Below are 21,946 nucleotides of genomic sequence, written 5' to 3'. Positions count from 1 at the left end.
CGCATCATACACGAGGTACGTTTCACTGTTGTTACATTATAGTTACATTACATTATAGTAACAGAAAAGTTACATTTTAGTTACATAACATTATAGTTACATTTTAGTTACATTAAAGTTAGCTTACATTAGAGTAATATTTTAGTTGCGTTACGTTATAGCTACATTACATTAAAGTTACATAATATTATAGTTACATTACATTACATTTACACTGTGACATTATGTTTACATCCATTATTACATTACATAATTTTATATGATGGTGTGTGTGTGTGTGTACGCAGGTAAACAAGACCTTCCAGGAGCTGGGGGTGCTGAGGGACCTGGGGGGCATGTGGGAGGAGATGAAACCCAAGGTGTGGAACTTCCTGGAGAACAGCAGCGAGATGGACATGGTCCGGGTAGGTCCGCAGGCCGCAGGCCAATGTCAAAGGGATCTCCTGTTTGTTGAATGAAACTCAACTCAACAAAGAAAAAACACATAGTTAGGATTACCCGTATTTTATAGAGAACAAACATTATAATTACAACTCTTCAGTATTGGGCTGACTCAACAGATACAAACAACACTCCTTTGTGGGTGATCTAATGGTACTGCATCTTCACATAGAGAACACTGCTCTCTGCTGGTGGTGAAACAGTACTGCACACTCACTCAGAGAGCACTGCCCTCTGCTGGTGATAACACGGTACTGATTCCTCTCCCACCAGACGCTGCTCCAGAACAACGCAAGCGCGGCGTTCTTCAACAATCGCCTGGGCGACACCCAGTGGACCGTGGAGGACGTGTCCCACTTCCTGTCCAAGACAGCAGAGGTGGTGGGGGAGGGGGCAAAACGGGCGGGGGGCTACACCTGGAGGGAGGTCTTCAACGAGACTGACCAGGCCATCCTTACCGTCTCCCGCTTCATGGAGGTGAGAGTCTGTGTGTGCGTATTTGCTTGTGTGTGTGTGTGCAGCTTTGTGTGTGTGTGTGTGTGTGTGTGTGTGTGTGTGTGTGTGTGTGTGTGTGTGTGTGTGTGTGTGTGTGTGTGTGTGTGTGTGTGCCTTTATCGTGTATCATTTAATACAAGCAACTAGACTTTGTCATAAACAAAGGGTGTGTTCCAACAACCAGAAAGCAGGGAATCCACATTTTAATGAAATAAACAAATCCAAAACAAATATATCCAAACGGTCACGCTTCTTAAAAAGAACGAGACAGTTTGACGGCTCCGGATCAAATCCATTACAACCTCCTGTTTACAATCTTCTATGCAAGCGTCTGACCGACCAGATAACACAGGGTCACTGGGGAAACCATCCAACCAGGACAAAAACCTTCCTCAGCATTATAGGCACACTGGCATGGCCTTAATGTCGCTTTGGATACCGTAGCACCATGACATCAACCAGGCCTGAACTGTAGACGAGGCCTTGTTGTGGACATACAGAGGGTGTAGTGTACAGTGTACGGTGTACGGTGTTGTGTACAGGGCCAGGGTCTGTAGGCGGGACTCAGACGGGGAAATGTTATATGTTACGCTTATAATACTTGATACGCTAGTATTATTCCAGCTCCATCTGTGGTTAATCCCTTGTGAGAGGCTGAACTTTCTCTCCCCCCTCCCTCTACCCTACCTTCTCCCTCACCCCTGCCCCCACCAGTGTGTGAACCTGGACAAGCTGGAGCCTGTTGCTAACGAGGAGCGGCTGGTCAACAAGTCCATGGGACTCCTTAGCAACCAGAAGTTCTGGGCGGGCATCGTGTTTCCCGACATCGCCCACGGCAACGCCTCAGACCTGCCCGCCAATGTCAACTACAAGATCCGCATGGACATCGACAACGTGGAGCGCACCAATAAGATCAAGGACGGGTGAGATGGATGTGGTTGCCACGGAGACCAACCAACGACTTTATAATAGAAGGGTAGTACGGCTGTTGTACAACTGTTATACTAACGTGCGCTCCTGGTCTCTAGGTACTGGGACCCCGGTCCCAGGGCGGACCCCTTTGAGGACCTGCGCTACATCTGGGGCGGGTTCTCCTACCTGCAGGACGTGATTGAGCAGGGCATCATCCGGGCGGTCACCGGGTCCAAGGAGAAGACCGGGGTCTACTTCCAGCAGATGCCCTACCCCTGCTTCGTAGACGACGTGTAAGACCCCCCTCTACTACCTAGGCTACTAGACCCTACCCTCCTAGACCCTACCCTCCTAGACCCTACCCTACTAGACCCTACCCTCCTAGACCCTACCCTACTAGACCCTACCCTCCTAGACCCTACCCTCCTAGACCCTACCCTCCTAGACCCTACCCTCCTAGACCCTACCCTCATAGACCCTACCCTCCTAGACCCTACCCTCCTAGACCCTACCCTCCTAGACCCTACCCTACTAGACCCTACCCTCCTAGACCCAACCCTCCTAGAGCCTACCCTCCTAGACCCTACCCTCCTAGAGCCTACCCTCCTAGACCCTAACCTCCTAGACCCTACCCTCCTAGACCCTACCCTCCTAGAGCCTACCCTACTAGACCCAACCCTCCTAGACCCTACCCTCCTAGACCCTACCCTCCTAGACCCTACCCTCCTAGACCCTACCCTACTAGTTCCCTACCCTACTAGACCCCATTTTTAAGATGCTGTTTGAGAGAAAGTGATGGAAAGGAAGTTTGTGTTCCTTATTTACCTCTCTCTCTCTCTCTCTCTCTCTCTCTCTCTCTCTCTCTCTCTCTCTCTCTCTCTCTCTCTCTCTCTCTCTCTCTCGCTCTCTCTCTCTCTCTCTCTCTCTCTCTCTCTCTCTCTCTCTCTCTCTCTCTCTCTCTCTTCTCTCTCTCTCTCTCTCTCTCTCTCTCTCTCTCTCTCTCTCTCTCTCTCCGTCTCTCTCTCCGTCTCTCTCTCTCTCTCCCTCCCCCAGCTTCCTGCGTGTGATGAGTCGCTCCATGCCCCTGTTCATGACCCTGGCCTGGATGTACTCGGTGGCCATCATCATTAAGGGCGTGGTCTACGAGAAGGAGGCGCGGCTTAAGGAGACCATGCGGATCATGGGATTGGACAACGGCACCCTGTGGCTCAGCTGGTTCATCAGCAGCCTCATCCCCCTGCTGGTCAGCGCCGCCCTGCTGGTGGTCCTGCTCAAGGTAACGCACACTCACTCACTCACTCACTCACTCACTCACTCACTCACTCACTCACTCACTCACTCACACACTCACTCACTCAGTAATACATACACACAGACACAAAGTAATACACACACACACACACACACACACACACACACACACAAGGTAATACACACACACAGACACACACACACACACACACACACACACACACACACCACACACACACACAAAGTAATACACACACACACACACACACACACACACACACACACACACACACACACACACACACACACACAGACACACACAGACACACACACACACACACACACACACACACATTCATGTAAACAGATGTTGACTCTGTTCTCCCTCTCCCTCCCAGATGGGGAACCTGCTGCCCTACAGCGACCCGGGGGTCATCTTCCTTTTCCTGTCGTGCTACGCCGTGGTGACCATCATGCAGTGCTTCCTCATCAGCACGCTGTTCTCCCGCGCCAACCTGGCGGCGGCGTGCGGGGGCATCATCTACTTCATGCACTACCTGCCCTACGTACTGTGTGTGGCCTGGCAAGACTACGTCAACTACACCGCCAAGGTCCTGGTGGTACGTAGACCCACCGCACCGCGGCTCAGGGGGGCCCCGCCTGGGGAGAGGGCCCCACTCTGGGGTCAGCTGATCTGCATAATGGGATGCTGGGAACCTTGACTAGAGTTCGATTTAGTCTGACCTCATCACACTCAGATCCCTCTGACCTCATCATGTTGTTTAGGTTAATAATCAGCAGCAGCCATTAACCCCCTCCGCCTCCCCCCCCTCCAGAGCGTCCTCTCCCCGGTGGCGTTCGGCTTCGGCTGTGAGTACTTTGCGCTGTTCGAGGAGCAGGGCGTGGGCATCCACTGGTCCAACCTGCTGAACAGCCCCCTGGAGGAGGACAGCTACAACATCACCACCTCCATGTGCATCATGATGGCCGACGCCGTGCTCTACGGGCTCCTCACCTGGTACATCGAGGCCGTCTTCCCCGGTGAGGAGGACTTTCGTCTGGGGACCGACCTGGACAGGGTTGGGGCTGGGGGGGAATGGGGGGGGGTTAGGGTTGAGGTGAGAGTTAGGATAAGGATTGGTTTTAGGATTAGGGTTGGCTCTAGGATTATGTTTAGGATAAGGGTTGAGTCTAGGGTTGGGGTTTGCTATGATTAGGGTTAGGGGTTAGGTTTAGGGTGGGGATAAGCATTAGGGCTTGGGTTGGGGTTGGGTTCAGGTTTGGGGTTAGTGATAGGACCTGTATAACACTATCATACCTGTGTTGTTGAATATCTCTCCATAGGGAGCAGAGCTGGTTGTAATGTAATGCTTGTTTCCTACACAGGCATGTACGGCATCCCCAGACCCTGGTACTTCCCCTTCACCAGAACCTACTGGTGTGGAGAGAAGCAGAACACCAACGTCGCCGGCTCTGAGGGCGACCACGGCAACGCCGAAGGTAGGCAGGGCTCAAGGGGTCATGATCTAAGTGGTAGAATACATGAGTCCAGCTCCAAAAATGGAAGTCCATGCCGGGATTTTTTTACTCGGTGTACCTCTGAGCATCAAACACCCGCGGTTGACTCCAAATCCCGGGGTGGACTTCTTTTTCTTGGCGGACCCAAATCAAACTGTCATCATTGGCAACGCACTAGAAAGCCCTTGACGAGAGGTAAGGTTTCCATGGTGACGAGCGTGTTTTGCGTCTCCCTCAGCCGTGTGCGTGGAGGAGGAGCCGTCGCACATCGAGCCGGGCGTGTACATCAAGAACCTGGTGAAGGTGTATAACCACGGCAACAAGCTGGCCGTGGACGGGCTGACGCTGGGCTTCTACGAAGGACACATCACCTCCTTCCTGGGACACAATGGAGCCGGCAAGACCACCACCATGTAAGACCTGGATACTGAACTCCCACCAAGGCGTTGGCCAATGGTCAATGTTTAGTCATTGATTCTGAAATTAAGCAGCACTGATCTTCAATTCTGATTGGCCCGCTGTGTTCTTGTCCTCTCCCTGATAGGTCGATCCTGACCGGCCTGTTCCCGCCCACCTCTGGCACCGCCTACATCATGGGGAAGGACATACGCACCGAACTCAGCAGCATTCGCCAGAACCTGGGAGTCTGCCCCCAGCACAACGTCCTGTTCAGCATGTAGGCATTCACACACCTCAATCTGTACTGTGGTCCGGACCCTGAGGCTAGGCTTAGGTCTGGACCCTCAGATCAGTCTAGAAACCTCTTTTTAAGTATCATAGTATCAATCGTCTTCATACCTCACACCACCCCCTCTGTGATCGTTTGGTTTGGTCTGGTGTAGGCTGACGGTGGAGGAGCACATCTGGTTCTACGCCCGTCTGAAGGGCCTGTCGGAGGAGAAGGTGAAGGCGGAGATGGAGCAGATCGTCAACGACATGGGCCTGCCGCACAAACGCCAGTCACGCACCAGCACCCTCTCCGGTCAGTGGCCCTTCCCTCACCCCAACAACAATCCAACGAAACAACAACGCCACAACAGTAACACAATCCAACACAACGCCGACCCACCGGTGATAATAATAAGCTCACCAACATTGTTCTCTGTGTTTGTGGCGTCCAGGTGGGATGCAGAGGAAGCTGTCCGTGGCCCTGGCCTTCGTCGGGGGGTCAAAGGTCGTGATCCTGGACGAGCCGACCGCCGGGGTGGACCCGTACGCCCGCAGGGGCATCTGGGACCTGCTGCTGAAGTACCGCCAGGGTAAGACCTACACACAGCTCAGGGCGTCTCCGTGGCCACCGCTGTCTGTCAGTCTCACAGGATATGGGGTCGCTTCTTTTAAGTTTATGTACGATGGGCGGTACTTCAGTGTATCTGAGGGATACCCCTCAGTGTATCTGAGGGGTGCTAACCCAGGACACTAGGGTTAGCACCCTTCCATTGCCTTGGGACCTTTAGCTACTAGAGGAAGCCCCTGGGCTTAACGTCTCGTCCCAAAGGCGGAGCCCTCCCATGACTCCACACCCCCGCTCACCCCTCTCCTCCCCGCCCCCTCCTCCCAGGTCGCACCATCATCCTGTCCACGCACCACATGGACGAGGCGGACATCCTGGGCGACCGCATCGCCATCATCTCCCACGGGAAGCTGTGCTGCGTGGGCTCCTCCCTGTTCCTGAAGACCCAGCTGGGGACGGGCTACTACCTGACCCTGGTGAAGAGGGACTACGACCTGCCGCTGCAGTCCTGCCGCAACTCCGCCAGCACCGTGTCCTACAGCAAGAAGAAGGAGGACAGCGTGTCGGAGAGCAGCTCTGACGCCGGGCTGGGCAGTGAACCAGAGAGTGAAACCACCACCATCGGTAGGTCAACAGCTCACTAACCCTCTCAGGAATGTGTCGTGGTGCGTGTTGGGGGGGTGATGCTATAAAGGAAAATACACACAAGACAAAAATACTAAGTGCAACTGCTCAGGATAAAAAGGTTCCAGAAGCTCTCCCAGTTGAATGTACTTGGACCTTGGGAAGAGCGATGAGGAAGGATGAATCAGTACTGAAACAAGCCATGGTTCTCCTCTGACCTCTCCTCTCTTGGGCTCCCCAGACGTGTCCCTGATCTCCAACGTGATCTTCAAGCACGTCCCCGAGGCGCGGCTGGTGGAGGACCTGGGACACGAGCTCACCTACGTGCTGCCCCACCAGTCGGCCAAGGACGGCGCCTTTGTGGAGCTCTTCCACGAGATCGACGACCGCCTCTCCTACCTTGGCATCTCCAGCTACGGCATCTCCGACACCACCCTGGAGGAGGTGAGCAGGGAGGGAGGTGAAAGGAGGGAGGGAGGGAGGGAGGGAGGGTGTAGAGCTTGAAGTCGGCATCAGAAATCTTCTTGTTGGTCCTTAGATCAGTGTCAAAACAACGTGTTCAGTTTTATGGAGCTCCTTGTTTCCTCTCCGTCTCCTTTACAGATCTTCCTCAAGGTGGCTGAGGACAGCGGCGTAGACGCTGCAGAACTCTCAGGTTGGCAACAGTTACTTTCCATGCTTTTGCTATGATTATGTTCTTAACATCAAGTTCATGTCATGTTGTAAACCATGATTTGCAAATGAGCGAATAGCTGACACTTTTTAACTAACAGCAAGCAGCTAACAACAAATATTAACCACTGATAGCTAACAGCTTATTGCTGATGTCTAATGGCTAGCATTGAATGGGGCAAATTGCTATTATTTAACTGTTAGCAGCTAATGCCTAAAATTGATCAGCTTAAATCACAAGCTTAACAAGATGCTCTGTTTTGGTCATCCACAGCCGACGGTGTGTTGCCCACCCGATCCCGCCGGCGCCACGCGTTCGGAGACCACCAGAGCTGCTTGAAGCCCTTCACAGAGGATGACTTTGAATTCAACGACTCAGAAGGTGAGCAACAAAGAACTACGCAACCCAGCAGGCACTGCTGCATTATGTTGATGTCACTGAACAAATGATAAATGTATGGATGTATGCTCTCCAGAATCTCGCGAGACGGACTGGCTGGGAGGGGCCGATGGGAAGGGGTCCTTCCAAGTCAAAGGTTGGACGCTGAAGAGGCAGCAGTTTGTGGCATTACTATGGAAACGCTTCCTGTACGCCCGACGCTCCCGCAAAGGATTCTTCGCCCAGGTAAAGCCATATTCAACTCTTTGCAAAATATTCAGTTGATTAGTTGTGAGTTAGGTGGTGCAGTTTCTAGATAGTTTGGTTCTAAACCAGTTTTGGTGAGTTTTGGTGATATTTTCAGACAGTTGGGTTCTTAAACAGTGAGCATTGGTGACGTTTTTGGACTGATGCGTTTTTGGACTGATCGATGAGTTTTCTCTTGTTTTTCCAGATTGTTCTGCCTGCTGTGTTTGTGTGTGTTGCACTGGTCTTCAGTCTGATCGTGCCTCCGTTTGGAAAGTACCCGAGCCTGGCTCTGGACCCGGGGATGTACGAAGAACAGTTCACCTTCATCAGGTACCCCCTACCTACCCATCACTCACTAGCTACAATCCTACCCATCTAGCTAGCTTCCAACCCACTTAGCTAGCTTCCTACATACCCTTCTCCCTATAGGGTTCACCTTCGCTTGGTACCTACCTCCCTACCTCACTACCACCAACCCAATATACCTATCTCTAGTATCCTCCAATAGGCCTGCTCTACTGTACTCTACTATGGTCTACTGTACTGTAACACACTCTGCTGTGGTCTACTGTACTCCAGTGTACTGTAACATACTCTACTGTACCCTACTGCGGTCTACTGTACTGTAACACACTCTGCTGTGGTCTACTGTACTCCAGTGTACTGTAACATACTCTACTGTACCCTACTGCGGTCTACTGTACTGTAACACACTCTGCTGTGGTCTACTGTACTCTAGTGTACTGTAACATACTCTACTGTACCCTACTGCGGTCTACTGTACTGTAACACACTCTGCTGTGGTCTACTGTACTCCAGTGTACTGTAACATACTCTAGTGTACCCTACTGCGGTCTACTGTACTGTAACACACTCTGCTGTGGTCTACTGTACTCTAGTGTACTGTAACATACTCTACTGTACCCTACTGCGGTCTACTGTACTGTAACACACTCTGCTGTGCTCTCCAGTAACGACGCTCCAGAGGACCTCCACGCCAGCAGACTGCAGGGGGCGCTGATGGACAACCCTGGCTTCGGGACGCGCTGCATGGAGACAGGACCGTCGCGGTGAGACGGCGCTCCTGTTGTGCCAATAGCATCATCCCGTATTACCGGGTCTCTCTTCACTCTCTGCCCGTCTCACTCTCTGAGTCGAGGGAGATCTGAGCGTTGAACAGAGTTCAGAGCTTCACATCACAACAACACAGTCAACCGTTCAATCAACAATAGCAACAATGACAGGTGATAACGGAGCACTGCTATTGGTTGCAGGGATGAGGCGTGTGCAGCGCTGGAAGAGGATTGGTCGTTGCCTGACATATCGGCCTCGGTGCGGGACATGTTGGAGAATGGGAACTGGACCATGGACCACCCCTCCCCCCTCTGCCAGTGTTCCTGTGATGGACAGAAGAAGATGCTGCCCGAGTGTCCCGCCGGAGCAGGAGGAATGCCCCCCCCTGAGGTACACAGAACACACATACTGTGTAACAAACATACAAACGCACACACACAGTTAAACACACACGCACACACAGACACACAACAGTCTGACATCACCATTTGGTTCCAGCTAAGGGTCACTGTGACGGACACGCTGCAGAACCTGACAGGGAGGAATGTCTCCGACTACCTGGTCAAGACCTACGCCCAGATCATCAGCAAGAGGTCAGTCACCACCTCCACCTTGACCCCCCCCCTTTCACCTCCTCCTTCTCCTACTCCTTCAACACCTCCTCCTCCTCTTCCTCATCCTCCTTCAGGACCTCCTCCTGCTTCATCACCTCATCCACCTCCTCCTCCTCCTCCTTCACCCCCTCCTCCACTTCTGCACCACCTAAATCCCATCGTTGAACTATCAATCTAACTCCATTGTTTGGTCTTTGCTTCCCCGCAGCTTGAAGAACAAGCTCTGGGTGAATGAGTTCAGGTAGGTTTCTACTGCTCCAAAACAGTCTCCTGTTTTTACTGCATATCTGAGGTGCTCTGATCACTCCTTCCCGGTTGGTATTAACTGAGCTTGCTCCTGCAGGTACGGTGGCTTCTCATTGGGCGCAAGGAGTGCCCAGTACCTCCCCCCCAGCGATGACGTGGACGAGGCTGTGGCCCAGCTCAGGAGACGCTTCCGCTTGGAGAGGGTGAGTCTAGCTAGCTCCACCTAGCCTCACCTAACATCATGTAGCACCACCTAGCCTCATGAATACCCACCTCGTTACATGTGTCAACACCTAGCATCATTTAGCATCATGTAACATCACCTTGCATCATGTACAATCCTGAAGCATCTACAAGCATCATGTATCACCATCTAGCATCATTTAGCACAACCTAGCATCATGTAACATTTCCTTTCAACATGTATCAACACCTAGAATCGTGTTGTATCATAAAGCCCCACCTAGCATCATGTAGCCCCACCTAATGTTATTTTGCATCATGTTGCACTACCTAGCATCATGTAGCCCCCCCAAGCATTATGTATCTCCAACTAGCATTATGTAGCCTCATGTGGCAACACCTAGCATCATGTAGCCTCACTATTCTCTGTCTCTCCCCAGGGAACCTCTGCTGACCGGTTCTTCCGCAGTCTGTCCAGCTTCATCCAGGGTCTGGACACAAAAAATAATGTTAAGGTGAATACTAATGCACACACTCACACACACGCACACACAAACACTCACACTCACTTCAACTCATACAAACACGCACACACAAACAAACACACACAAATGTGTGCACACAAACTCACACACGCACACACAAACACTCACTTCCACACACACACACACACACACACACACACACACACACACACACACACACACACACACACACACACACACACACACACACACACACACAGGTGTATACAATTCTTGCTTAGACCGCAGAATAGGAATCTGAGCTTTGTTTTCCCTGTCCTCCTCCTGCCCCTCCTCCTCCTCCTCCTCCTCCTCCTGCTCCTCCTCCTCCTGCTCCTCCTCCTCCTGCTCCTCCTGCTCCACCTGCTCCTGGTGTAGATCTGGTTCAACAACAAGGGATGGCACAGTATGGGCTCCTTCCTCAACGTGATGAACAACGGGATCCTGCGCGCCAGCCTGCCCCGGGGGAAGAACCCCGCCCACTACGGCATCACCGCCTTCAACCACCCCCTCAACCTGACCAAGGAGCAGGTGTCCCAGGCCGCCCTGTGAGTCCCCCGCCATGCACCTGCACTCCCTTTCCTTACTACCTGTTTGTTATCCAGGAGTAAGCAGTAAATCCACCCTAAATACTTACTTTACCTCCTTACTACCTGCTTGTTATCCAGAAGGAGTAAGCAGTAAATCCACTGTAAATACTTACTTTACCTCCTTACTACCTGTTTGTTATCCAGGAGTAAGCAGTAAATCCACCCTAAATACTTACTTTACCTCCTTACTACCTGCTTGTTATCCAGAAGGAGTAAGCAGTAAATCCACTGTAAATACTTACTTTACCTCCTTACTACCTGATTGTTATCCAGAAGGAGTAAGCAGTAAATCCACTCTAAATACTTACTTTACCTCCTTACTACCTGATTGTTATCCAGAAGGAGTAAGCAGTAAATCCACTCTAAATACTGACTTTATCTCCTTACTACCTGCTTGTTATCCAGAAGGAGTAAGCAGTAAATCCACTGTAAATGCTGTGGATTAAACCCTTCCAATATACAGTTTGGATTAAATCATTCCAACACTTCAGATGTACTCGTCTATGTATTGGGTCTCTCTGGTGTTGACCCTTAGTGCTATGTCTCCCCGCTCTCCCCCCCTCAGGATGACCACGTCGGTGGACGTCCTGGTGTCTATCTGTGTGATCTTCGCCATGTCCTTCGTGCCGGCCAGCTTCGTGGTGTTCCTGATCCAGGAGAGGGTGAACAAGGCCAAGCACATGCAGTTCATCAGCGGGGTGCAGCCCGTCCTCTACTGGGTGGCGAACTTCGTCTGGGACATGGTGAGACCCGCCAGCCACCCCAGAGAGGGGGGGGGGGGCTCATTTGGCGTGTTTTTAAGGCCAAAAGAAACCACCTTTAACCTTAAAAGCTAGCAATACCCTTTGTTTGCTTGTGTGTAAGACCCCGGCCCTCTGTTCTCTGTTCCAGTGTAACTACGTGGTCCCCGCCACGCTGGTCATCCTTATATTCGTGTGCTTCCAACAAGAGGCCTACGTGTCCTCCACCAACCTGCCGGTGCTGGCCCTGCTGCTGCTGTTCTACGGGTGAGGAACACGTCCAGAGCCTGCCTCACCTGGATCAACGTGTCTCCATTACCATGCCATAACCGCTTTACTCTTCTATAAACGCCTGGTTCAGTGTGTTTAGCGTGCCGTAATGTCCCTTTACGTGTGATAACCGGTGCTGATGCGTGTTTGGCAATGCAAGGTGCTCGGGGATACCTGTGCTAACGCAGGCTGCGCTGTGTCCGTGTGTCTCCAGGTGGGCCATCACTCCCCTGATGTACCCGGCCTCCTTCTTCTTTAAGATCCCCAGCACCGCCTATGTGGTCCTGACCAGCGTCAACATCCTCATCGGCATCAACGGCAGCGTCTCCACCTTCGTGCTGGAGCTGTTCGGCAGCAACGTAATAACCTATAGACTCTCTTTAATTAGTCTACGGTCCTGGTGTAATAACCTATAGACTCTCTTTAATTAGTCTACGGTCCTGGTGTAATAACCTATAGACTCTCTTTAATTAGTCTACGGTCCTGGTGTAATAACCTATAGACTCTCTTTAATTAGTCTACGGTCCTGGTGTAATAACCTATAGACTCTCTTTAATTAGTCTACAGTGTAATAACCTATACTCTCTTTAATTAGTCTACAGTGTATTAACCTATAGACACTCTTTAATTAGTCTACAGTCCTAGTGTAATAAACTATAGATTTTAATTAGTCTACAGTCCTAGTGCAATAACCTATAGACTCTCTTTAATTAGTCTACTAGTGTTAATACTCTATCACTCAAATAAATATCTCCTAAAAATCTCTCTCCTGTTTTCAGGAAATAATTGATTCAATGAATTGTAAACGCCACACAGTTGCACACACTTCTTGACATGTTCTTGCCGTGTTCCAGGAGGTGGGCGGCATCAACGACATCCTGAAGAACGTGTTCCTCATCTTCCCCCACTTCTGCCTGGGCCGCGGCCTCATCGACATGGTGAAGAACCAGGCCATGTCGGACGCGCTGGAGCGCTTTGGTACGTCCACTGAGCGGCCACAGACGCCTGCAGACGCAGCGTCCATTTGAACCATACTCCACGCACACAGATGATGCGTGGTCCTTGAGAAATAGACAATATGAAGGTTTCTTTTTCACTGGGAGTGTGAGGGGACACTGTAACTTTAGATGTAAGTTGGTCCTGGTGAGCCCACTTTGTTAAGCGCTCCGTGTTGTTCTCTGGGGTTCTGCAGGTGAGAACCGGTTCCGTTCTCCACTGGCCTGGGACATGGTCGGGAAGAACCTGTTCGCCATGGCTGTTCAGGGCGTGGTCTTCTTCTGCATCACTCTGCTCATCCAATACCGCTTCTGCCTCAAGAACAGGTAGGCGGGATCTTCCCTCTGATTTGGTGTTTGCTACTCAGCTTGATCATTATTGGCCTAAATAAAGTGGGATTCCTCCGGAACCGTCCAACCGAGGTTGACCGGTTGTGACGATGACTTTGGCCTGTTCTGCCTTTCATTTTTTTCGACACATTTTGGGACTTGGGAATCAACCTCTTACATCACTTCCTGTCCCTGCATGGCGTGCAGGTGGAGCACCAGCCACGTGAAGCCGGTGGGGGAGGAGGACGAGGACGTGGCCCGGGAGAGGCAGCGGATCATGGGGGGCGGGGGCCAGACGGACATCCTGGAGCTCCGGGAGCTCACCAAGGTCTACAAGCGCAAGCAGAAGCCTGCCGTGGACCGCCTGTGTGTGGGCATCCCCCCCGGGGAGGTGAGTACAGCTGACCCCTGAGCCCTAGACTGACTGACCTATATTCACCAAGACTCCTTGGTACAATAAGTGGCCTAATAGAGCTCATCCCAATTAAAGGGTTCATGTATACAGTATGTTCAAAATATTCAAATGTTAATATTTTAATATCTCTCTCTCTCTTTCTCTCTCTCTCTGTCTCTGACTCTCTGCAGTGCTTTGGTCTGCTGGGTGTGAACGGAGCTGGGAAGACCAGCACCTTCAAGATGCTAACGGGAGACTCTGATGTGACCAGCGGTGAAGCTTTCCTGGCCGGCAAGAGGTGAGACCGAGCACCATTCAACTAAACTTATTTAAACAGAGCTCTTCTCTTGCAATTCTGCATTAAGAAGTATTTAAGAATAAAAACAAGGGCAAGAAGTACAAAGTTATTTATGGAGATTTGAAAGATATACAGATTACACAATGTGATTGTATATATACGAGAGGGGAGTGTTAATGTGAACCTCTCTCTCTCTCTCTCCCTCTATCTCTCTCTCTCCTTTCTCTCTCTCTCCATCTCTCTCCTCCCTCTCCCCCACAGCGTAACTACGGAGATGGACGAGGTCCACCAGAACATGGGCTACTGCCCCCAGTTTGACGCCATCAACGACCTTCTGACGGGCCGCGAGCACCTGGAGTTCTACGCCATCCTGAGGGGGGTCCCCGAGAAGGAAGTCTGTGAGGTCAGTCTCTCTCACACACCCCCTGAACCCACACACACACACACGCACGTTACACACACGCACACACCAAACACACACAGACACACACAAATGCTAAACACACACATACCTTAAACACACGCACACACACACACACACACACACACACGCGCACACACACACATACACACAGAAGTTAAATAAACACACAAATACACATATGTTAAATACAAACTGAAGTTAAAAACAAACATTTAAACAAAGTCACACAAAAAACACTCTTCCTACTACCCACATCCGCATTATAAAGCCTAACGTGTTGTGTGGTCCCCCCCCAGGTGGCGGAGTGGGGCATCAGGAAGCTGGGGCTGGTGAAGTACGTCGACAAGGCGGCAGGAAGCTACAGCGGAGGAAACATGAGGAAGCTGTCGACCGCCATGGCTCTGATCGGGGGACCCCCGGTTGTCTTCCTGGTGGGTAGAACACACGCACACACACACATGTGCAATGCACATCTACATCCTGGTGGTGCCGTGTGGGTATTGTAGTTCTGTACATCCTGGTGGTGCCGTGTGGGTAATGTAGTTGCTGTGTGGCCGCAGGACGAGCCGACTACAGGGATGGACCCCAAGGCCAGGAGGGCGCTCTGGAACGCCATCCTCAGCATCATCAAAGAGGGCCGCTCGGTCGTTCTTACCTCTCACAGGTAAGACACCTGAATCAGCTGCTAGCCAGCACACGGGTCACCTGACTCACCTGCTAGCTAACTCATGGGTCACCTGACTCACCTGCTAACTCACAGGTCACCTGATTCACCTGGCTACTAACCGCCTCCTCCTCATGCAGGTGTCAGAGAAACATGGACAGTTACCTCTCTAACCCTGTTGTGTGTGTGTGTGTGTGTGTGTGTGTGTGTGTGTGTGTGTGTGTGTGTGTGTGTGTGTGTGTGTGTGTGTGTGTGTGTGTGTCTGTGTGTGTCTGTGTCTGTGTCTGTGTCTGTGTCTGTGTCTGTGTCTGTGTCTGTGTGTGTGTGTGTGTGTGTGTGTGTGTGTGTGTTTTTGTGTCCTGCAGTATGGAGGAGTGTGAAGCGTTGTGCACTAGGATGGCCATCATGGTTAACGGCAGGTTCCGTTGCCTTGGCAGCGTCCAGCACCTAAAGAACAGGTAAGCCAGGAACGCTTTCAGTGGGATAATAATGTTGTCTCAGTAGCCAACCATCTAGGTTTTAAAGCAATCCCACTGTTTTACACCCCTGCAACCCCATCAACCATTTGAATTATACTAGTTTCACGATGTGAAGCTTTAGGCAAACACAACCATTGAACTAGTCCTAGGTTCACTATGTGAAGGTTTAGGAAAGGACAACCATTTGAATAGTCAGAGTTTCCCTATGTCATGGTTCATGAAAACACATGAACCATGAACTATGACCATTTGAATGGTCATAGTTCCAAACTACATCAGGCTGATCACTAACCCCGGCCCTGCCTCCAGGTTCGGGGACGGCTACACCATCATCCTGCGGGTGGCGGGACCCGACCCGGACCTGCGTCCCGTCATGAGCTTCATCGAGACGGAGCTGCCGGGCTCCAACCTGAAGGAGAAGCACCGCAACATGCTGCAGTACCAGCTGCCCTCCGCCCTCACCTCCCTCGCACGCATCTTCTCCCTCCTCTCCGGACACAAGGAGGCCCTCAGCATAGAGGACTACTCCGTGTCCCAGACCACCCTGGACCAAGTACGTAGACCGCGGGCAGGTCCTTAGAGACCTTATAGGGACAGAGCCTGTGGAGACAGTCCCTGTAGAGACAGACCCTGTAGGGACAGACCCTGTAGGGACAGACCTTATAGGGACATACCTTATAGGGACAGAGCCTGTAAAGACAGACCCTGTAGGGACAGACCCTGTAGAGACAGACCTTATAGGGACAGAGCCTGTAGGGACAGACCTTATAGAGACAGACCTTATAGGGACAGAGCCTGTAGGGACAGACCTTATAGAGACAGACCCTGTAAAGACAGACCCTGTAGGGACAGACCTTATAGAGACAGACACTGTAAAGACAGACCCTGTAGGGACAGACCTTAGAGGGACATACCTTATAGGGACAGACCCTGTAAAGACAGACCCTGTAGAGACAGACCCTGTAGGGACAGACCCGGTAGGGACAGACCCGGTAGGGACAGACCTTATAGGGACAGAACTTATAAGGACAGACCCTGTAGAGACAGACCTTAGAGGGACAGACCCTGTAGGGACAGACCTTATAGGGACAGACCCTGTAGGGACAGACCCTGTAGGGACAGACCTTATAAGGACAGACCCTGTAGGGACAGACCCTGTAGAGACAGACTGGAAAGGGACCTTGGTCTAATCTTTTTAGTCTAATGTTCTTAAGGTTTAGAGTTCTCCTGTGCAGGTGTTGTATAGTAAGGCTCCCTCTGTGTCCTCTCTAGGTGTTGTTAAAGGTTCAGAGTGTGGATAGTAAGGCTCCCTCTGTGTCCTCTCCAGGTGTTGTTAAAGGTTCAGAGTGTGGATAGTAAGGCTCCCTCTGTGTCCTCTCCAGGTGTTGGTAAAGGTTCAGAGTGTGGATAGTAAGGCTCCCTCTGTGTCCTCTCCAGGTGTTTGTGAACTTCGCCAAGGACCAAAGTGACGAGGACCACCTGAAGGACCTGCTCCTGGCCAAGCGGGACGCGGTGGCGGTGGACGTCTCCAAGCTCACCTCCTTCCTGGTGGACGAGAAGCACCGCGAGAGCTGCGTGTGATGCCGCGCTCCGCCAGCAGGGGGGGAGGGGGGAAAGGACACCCTCCACCAGCATCAAGGACCAGTGGACTAGGAGGGGCCAAAGGCCACCTCGTTTTTTTAACAAAATGTTATTGCAGAATGTTTTGTTGCTTTTTTTATACGTCTCCAAATTGTTCAGTGGAGCTGTGGGCCGACGCACGGCCTCTGGAAGACGAGGCGGCGGCCCCGGACCCCCAAGGGACACAAGTACAAATCAATGCAAGAAGTAAGCTCCCGGGCCCCGGAGGACACAGCGCTGAAGGGCGAGGGGCGTCCCCAGGGGGGGCCCAGAGACTTGAACAAAGGACGGAGCACAGGAGGATGGGGTTGGGGGGGGGGAACCAATGGTGTGGCTGCGTCCTGGCGACCACTAGGCAGTAGACCTGCCGCTAGCGGGCAGCTTGAGGTTGTCGGTTCAAACACTTGATGGTTAATAGAGTTGGTTATCTTTTTACTCGTGTATGTGTGCGTGGGTGTGTACCGTGAAATGACAACACTGTACTACAGCAACAACAGCTACACTGTACTCCAACAACGACATCCTCATCAACAACTGGACAAAGATCAGTCCAACTCAAAGAATGTTCCAACTGCCAACTGATCATCATCATCATCGATCATCAGGCTAATCAATCGAGGACTCATAGATTGATTGCTTTTATTTTTTTATTCAGGGTCTACTTTCTTGCTGGGCTCCTCTTCGTTACCTAGCACGGGTGTTTTTTATAATGAAGTCCATAAAATGGATGAAATCCTGTTCTATCCTGTCGATTTTAAATTAATGTAACCTAGAACTTGTTGGATTATTTCACTTTTGTATTGCTTCGAAAAAAGAGACTTGAATCGTCAGCGAGGGTAATGTAAGACTTTGGGGCCGGACCTTTCTTATGCAGATTGTCACTGCATTAGAGAAGCGTCCGTTTGTCCAGGTGTTCTGGGTTTCTGCTTCGTCATATCTTAATAGGGTGTGTGGTCGTCGGTGTTTAAGCAGATGGTTGTACTGCCGCTGAGTGGAAGCTAAGCTCAGATTGGAGGATGTTGGTGGAGGGTCCGCATAGATGTACAGGCCTGGGTCTGCAGGTCTGTAGCCATAGGGGCCAGGCTCTTCATGTCTAGAGGTGTACGGGCCTGGGTCTGCAGGTCTGTAGCCATAGGGGCCAGGCTCTTCATGTCTAGAGGTGTACAGGCCTGGGTCTGCCTCTAGAATGTTTATCCGAACTCTGTAAAAAGACACCATCCATTCATGTCAACAGTCGTAGGTAATGTGATCACAGAGAAGTGCAACATCATGGGGGCTATCTCACCTGTTTCCGCCCCCATGGTGTGTGGACATCTGTGTGTGTGTGTGGGGTCGTGTGCTGCTGTACAGTGATGGAGGAACTTCAGTGAAGACGTAGCCGTGCCAAACAGAGCTCCTCGTCAACCAGCAGCCGGTAGGCTTGTGGTCCACCACACGCTCGTACTTTCTAGATGTTTACGTCACATTGTAGAACTGCCATCCCTTCCCCTCCGCCATGTGTACTGAACCTGACCACGGAGCGTGCACTGTCTCCAGAGCGTGCGCGGTCACCAGAGAGTGCGCCAAGACCTCGCCCTTCCCCTCCCTTCGTCTTCCTCAGATAACCCTGTTGATTGGGAGCTTAAGGTGAACCACCAACATGTATGGAGACCTTTTTAGACCGTGTTGATGTTGCCCCCCAAAGTGAGTGCGTGTTACCCGGGACCAGCGCCTACCAGGGACCACAGCGGCTAACACGCTAACACGCTGTCCATAGAGCTGCTGCACAGGGGGCTCCCAGCACGACTTCCAGGAAGTAGACCCCACCGTGACCCATCAGCCAGCCCACTGCCTGGACACTTTACAGGCCAACATCAGCCTGAAACGCAACACACAGAGAGCGCTCCCAAACTCTTATTTTGACAGAGAGGAGGAGATCAAAGGAGTGGTTTATTTTGAAAGAGAGGTGGAGGAAATGGAAGCGGAGGAGAAAGATGGACCCAGGTGTCGTGGTGTTTTCTTCAATATTGTTCGTTTACATTTCAAAGTATTAAATAACAGCTGTTTAAGTCTGTAACTTGTTGTATAAAGTTAACTATTTACATAAATAAATAAATTGATACATTTTGAAAATAATCTGTGTGTGTGTTCGTCAGCTCTTCAGATAGCTCCCTATAGGACTGTCAGGGAGAGTGTGTATTACTGTCGGCGCTATGTGTTAATATAAGATAAGAGTTGCGATAGACATTTTGTGTCAAAGGAAATTGACACAAAATCTTATCTTCCACCTTATCATGATCAAATGAGAAGGACTGTACCGTTTGGCTTCCTCCATCAGACCAGAACTTCATTAGACCGAGTTAGCATTAGTTAGCCAAATTCAATGGAAGTAGGTGAGCTCGAGCTGCCCCCGTTACACACGTTTCACGCAGCTATTCAGGATCACAGTTGAACTAAATTGTAAAAAAAATAATAAAAGTAACCTCAAATTGTAAAACAATCAAGATGCCTTCTTCGATTTTTAAATTTATGTCACAGTGAAACGAGTGAAAACACTAAAATGTGTGTATTTTTTTGCTAAATGGCCTTACTTTGGCTAAAGGAACATTATGAAACTGTGCTGACAAACAGAGAATGTAAGTGTGGACGTTTGTGTGTGTGAGTGTGTACATGCATGCGTGTGTGTGTGTGTGTGTGTGTGTCTGAGTGTATGTGTGTGTGTGTGTTGTCAGTGTGTGTGTGTGTGTGAGTGATTACATGCGTGCTTCCCTGTTGTGTGTGTGTGTGTGTGTGTGCGTGTGTGTGTGTATGTGTGACTGTGTACATGCATGCAAGTGTTTTTCTGTGAGTGTTTTTGTGTTTGTGTCACCTGCTGAGATCCCACAGCAGGTGACGCAGTGAGCTGTGACAGCTCACTGCGTTGTGAGTTCCTATTATCCTGAAACATGTTGACTGGAAGAGCAGGTGTTGTCTTTGGGCTCCTGGCGGTCTTCGTCGTTACCGGTAAAACTGAGTCAAATATGATTCCTAACAACTTATTATGATTAGGTATTTACAGAGTATCTGTGGATACCTAGTGTTATTATTTGTAGTACTATTTGTATTATTTGGAGACTGGGGCAGATTGTTAATGATTAGCTTGTGGGACACACGATGCTAACATCCGGTTTGCTATTCAAAGCATGTACAATTTAACATTATTTCAGGAATCTGAAGTCTTGATAAAAAAAAGTGTTTTTCTCTGTTGCATCTGAAACTGAAACTGTTTAACAGGTGGTGCGGAGGAGCCAGGATTACCTCGAAAGGTAAATTTAACTAAACTCACTTCCCCTATAAAGCGTGATCTTAAAAGACCAACCGTTTCTAAGCACTTGACTTGATGATGAATTAAGACAAGAGGGAATGGTTGAAGGGCAGAAAGCTTGTGTGTCTGAGCCAGTCTGAAACAGATCTTGGTTTCTTAACAAATCTGTCCCTCGGAATCCCACGTGGTAATTAATTGGGATGTATCACATTTTTTGTATAACAGTAGTGATACAAATATGAATATGAAGAGGGTTTATGGGGGTTAAAAGTAGGCCTTCGTAGTTTCTGGGGATGAGTGTCGGCTCCGGCTCCACCAAAGGGGTTGAATCCCTCCCCAGTGGCCTGATCTGTGGAGCACATGAAACCCTCCCATAACTGGCCAATCCCAGCACTATCTAGTGTGTATCTCCACGGTGACGACGGTACCCCTCCTGCCTACAGCCGGCCTGCCATGACCTTGATGAGCTGGCGTGCCCTCTGAACCTTGACCCCATGTGTGGCAGTGACGGCGTAACCTATGGCAACGAGTGCGTCCTGTGTGTGGAGAGGCAGTAAGTGAACAAACATCCTCTGTTATTACCCTCTATCTCGCTCACACACACACGCACACACAAAATAGATATAAATAGAGCAGTGTAAATATTCAAATCTGAATAATAACAAAAATTGTAATAAGTACTAAATAAAGACACCTGTATAATCGAGTTGTCCCTACGGCTGTAGATATGATTTGAGCTGTGAAAAGAGCAGAAGAGAGACTGACTTTCATTAGTCTCAGCTATTTCAAAGTGATCTACCATATCTCCTCTAAAGCATTTTTTGTAAATTCTTTGAAAACATGCTGCGCATGCATGCATGCTTCGTCTCTAAGCATTATCGCAAATCATGAACACAATCAAGAATACCGCTAAATAAATTCCCGTCCCATCTCTTTCTCCAGAATCACCAAAACAAACATTATGATATCCAAGGAGGGCAACTGCTGACCTGCCCAGGAAATGATGTCGGCAATAAGGGAACCAGTCTCGGACTTACTCCTTGGTTACCTTGGAAAACCAAGCATGATAACAATAAAAGTGTCTTAAGCAGAGAAGGTCTGCCTTCATTTATTGTTGCAGATGAACAAAAGAGTGAGAGAGTGAGAGTGAGAGTGAGAGTGAGAGTGAGAGTGAGAGTGAGAGTGAGAGTGAGCACACCAATGTAAATATAAAACTTCTCCTTTTCTGCCCATCACAATGATTGCACCATTGAACACAACCTCCACAATATAATTACCCTGAACGTACAGTGTATCTTGTATCCTGTTTATCGGAGATACTGTGTGTGCCTCCGCTGTGCGTCTGACCCAGGCGTGAACAGATGTGAACAGAACGGAAGTGTGTGCGTGGCAGATGAATCACAGACACCCGGCTCTGCTGGGGTGCCTGACACACACATTTTC

The 21,946-nt window shown here is 50.3% G+C and overlaps 2 protein-coding genes across 5 annotated transcripts in view; both read left to right on the top strand.

The window, feature by feature from the left end:
- The window catches only part of LOC115539692 (phospholipid-transporting ATPase ABCA1), a 36,644-nt gene extending 17,309 nt beyond the window's left edge, over positions 1 to 19,335 (top strand). For 3 of the 4 annotated variants that reach the window (XM_030350447.1, XM_030350448.1, XM_030350449.1), the window contains exons 10-48: positions 1 to 15; positions 288 to 404; positions 715 to 918; positions 1,651 to 1,859; positions 1,965 to 2,141; positions 2,902 to 3,124; positions 3,498 to 3,719; positions 3,936 to 4,140; positions 4,486 to 4,599; positions 4,856 to 5,030; positions 5,162 to 5,293; positions 5,460 to 5,599; positions 5,739 to 5,876; positions 6,179 to 6,475; positions 6,717 to 6,919; positions 7,079 to 7,130; positions 7,422 to 7,529; positions 7,624 to 7,772; positions 7,981 to 8,105; positions 8,747 to 8,845; positions 9,050 to 9,239; positions 9,348 to 9,442; positions 9,672 to 9,704; positions 9,807 to 9,912; positions 10,333 to 10,407; positions 10,795 to 10,964; positions 11,572 to 11,749; positions 11,898 to 12,013; positions 12,231 to 12,375; positions 12,871 to 12,994; positions 13,209 to 13,338; positions 13,549 to 13,732; positions 13,927 to 14,033; positions 14,295 to 14,436; positions 14,754 to 14,888; positions 15,018 to 15,121; positions 15,487 to 15,579; positions 15,910 to 16,153; positions 17,038 to 19,335. The exon at positions 1 to 15 is cut by the window's left edge and continues 125 nt beyond it. In XM_030350447.1, the coding sequence (XP_030206307.1) occupies positions 1 to 15; positions 288 to 404; positions 715 to 918; positions 1,651 to 1,859; positions 1,965 to 2,141; positions 2,902 to 3,124; positions 3,498 to 3,719; positions 3,936 to 4,140; positions 4,486 to 4,599; positions 4,856 to 5,030; positions 5,162 to 5,293; positions 5,460 to 5,599; positions 5,739 to 5,876; positions 6,179 to 6,475; positions 6,717 to 6,919; positions 7,079 to 7,130; positions 7,422 to 7,529; positions 7,624 to 7,772; positions 7,981 to 8,105; positions 8,747 to 8,845; positions 9,050 to 9,239; positions 9,348 to 9,442; positions 9,672 to 9,704; positions 9,807 to 9,912; positions 10,333 to 10,407; positions 10,795 to 10,964; positions 11,572 to 11,749; positions 11,898 to 12,013; positions 12,231 to 12,375; positions 12,871 to 12,994; positions 13,209 to 13,338; positions 13,549 to 13,732; positions 13,927 to 14,033; positions 14,295 to 14,436; positions 14,754 to 14,888; positions 15,018 to 15,121; positions 15,487 to 15,579; positions 15,910 to 16,153; positions 17,038 to 17,181 (5,619 nt within the window). In that variant the 3' untranslated portion in view covers positions 17,182 to 19,335. The remainder of the gene's footprint in view (positions 16 to 287; positions 405 to 714; positions 919 to 1,650; positions 1,860 to 1,964; positions 2,142 to 2,901; positions 3,125 to 3,497; positions 3,720 to 3,935; positions 4,141 to 4,485; positions 4,600 to 4,855; positions 5,031 to 5,161; positions 5,294 to 5,459; positions 5,600 to 5,738; positions 5,877 to 6,178; positions 6,476 to 6,716; positions 6,920 to 7,078; positions 7,131 to 7,421; positions 7,530 to 7,623; positions 7,773 to 7,980; positions 8,106 to 8,746; positions 8,846 to 9,049; positions 9,240 to 9,347; positions 9,443 to 9,671; positions 9,705 to 9,806; positions 9,913 to 10,332; positions 10,408 to 10,794; positions 10,965 to 11,571; positions 11,750 to 11,897; positions 12,014 to 12,230; positions 12,376 to 12,870; positions 12,995 to 13,208; positions 13,339 to 13,548; positions 13,733 to 13,926; positions 14,034 to 14,294; positions 14,437 to 14,753; positions 14,889 to 15,017; positions 15,122 to 15,486; positions 15,580 to 15,909; positions 16,154 to 17,037) is intronic. The other variant, XR_003975991.1, reaches the window with a different exon arrangement.
- A 719-nt stretch (positions 19,336 to 20,054) lies between these two features.
- spink4 (serine peptidase inhibitor, Kazal type 4) lies at positions 20,055 to 21,595 on the top strand. Its single transcript, XM_030350481.1, has 4 exons — positions 20,055 to 20,202; positions 20,473 to 20,504; positions 20,947 to 21,056; positions 21,446 to 21,595. The coding sequence occupies exons 1-4, from the start codon at positions 20,145 to 20,147 to the stop codon at positions 21,489 to 21,491; spliced, it is 246 nt and encodes an 81-aa protein (XP_030206341.1). The 5' UTR covers positions 20,055 to 20,144; the 3' UTR covers positions 21,492 to 21,595.
- The last annotated feature ends 351 nt before the right edge of the window (positions 21,596 to 21,946 follow it).

The sequence above is a fragment of the Gadus morhua genome, chromosome 3 (genome assembly GCF_902167405.1).
Source record: "Gadus morhua chromosome 3, gadMor3.0, whole genome shotgun sequence".
NCBI lineage: Eukaryota > Metazoa > Chordata > Actinopteri > Gadiformes > Gadidae > Gadus > Gadus morhua.
Note: the sequence above shows the minus strand (reverse complement) of the source record. Positions and strands in the feature narration are given on the sequence as shown.

What these genes read in the sequence shown, in the direction of transcription:
- spink4 (XM_030350481.1), top strand. Translation starts at nt 20,145, where the DNA reads ATGTTGACTGGAAGAGCAGGTGTTGTCTTTGGGCTCCTGGCGGTCTTC. An exon ending in AGCCAGGATTACCTCGAAAG is followed by an intron (nt 20,505 to 20,946) that starts GTAAATTTAACT and finishes TCCTGCCTACAG; the next exon opens with CCGGCCTGCCATGACCTTGA. An exon ending in GTCCTGTGTGTGGAGAGGCA is followed by an intron (nt 21,057 to 21,445) that starts GTAAGTGAACAA and finishes CTCTTTCTCCAG; the next exon opens with AATCACCAAAACAAACATTA.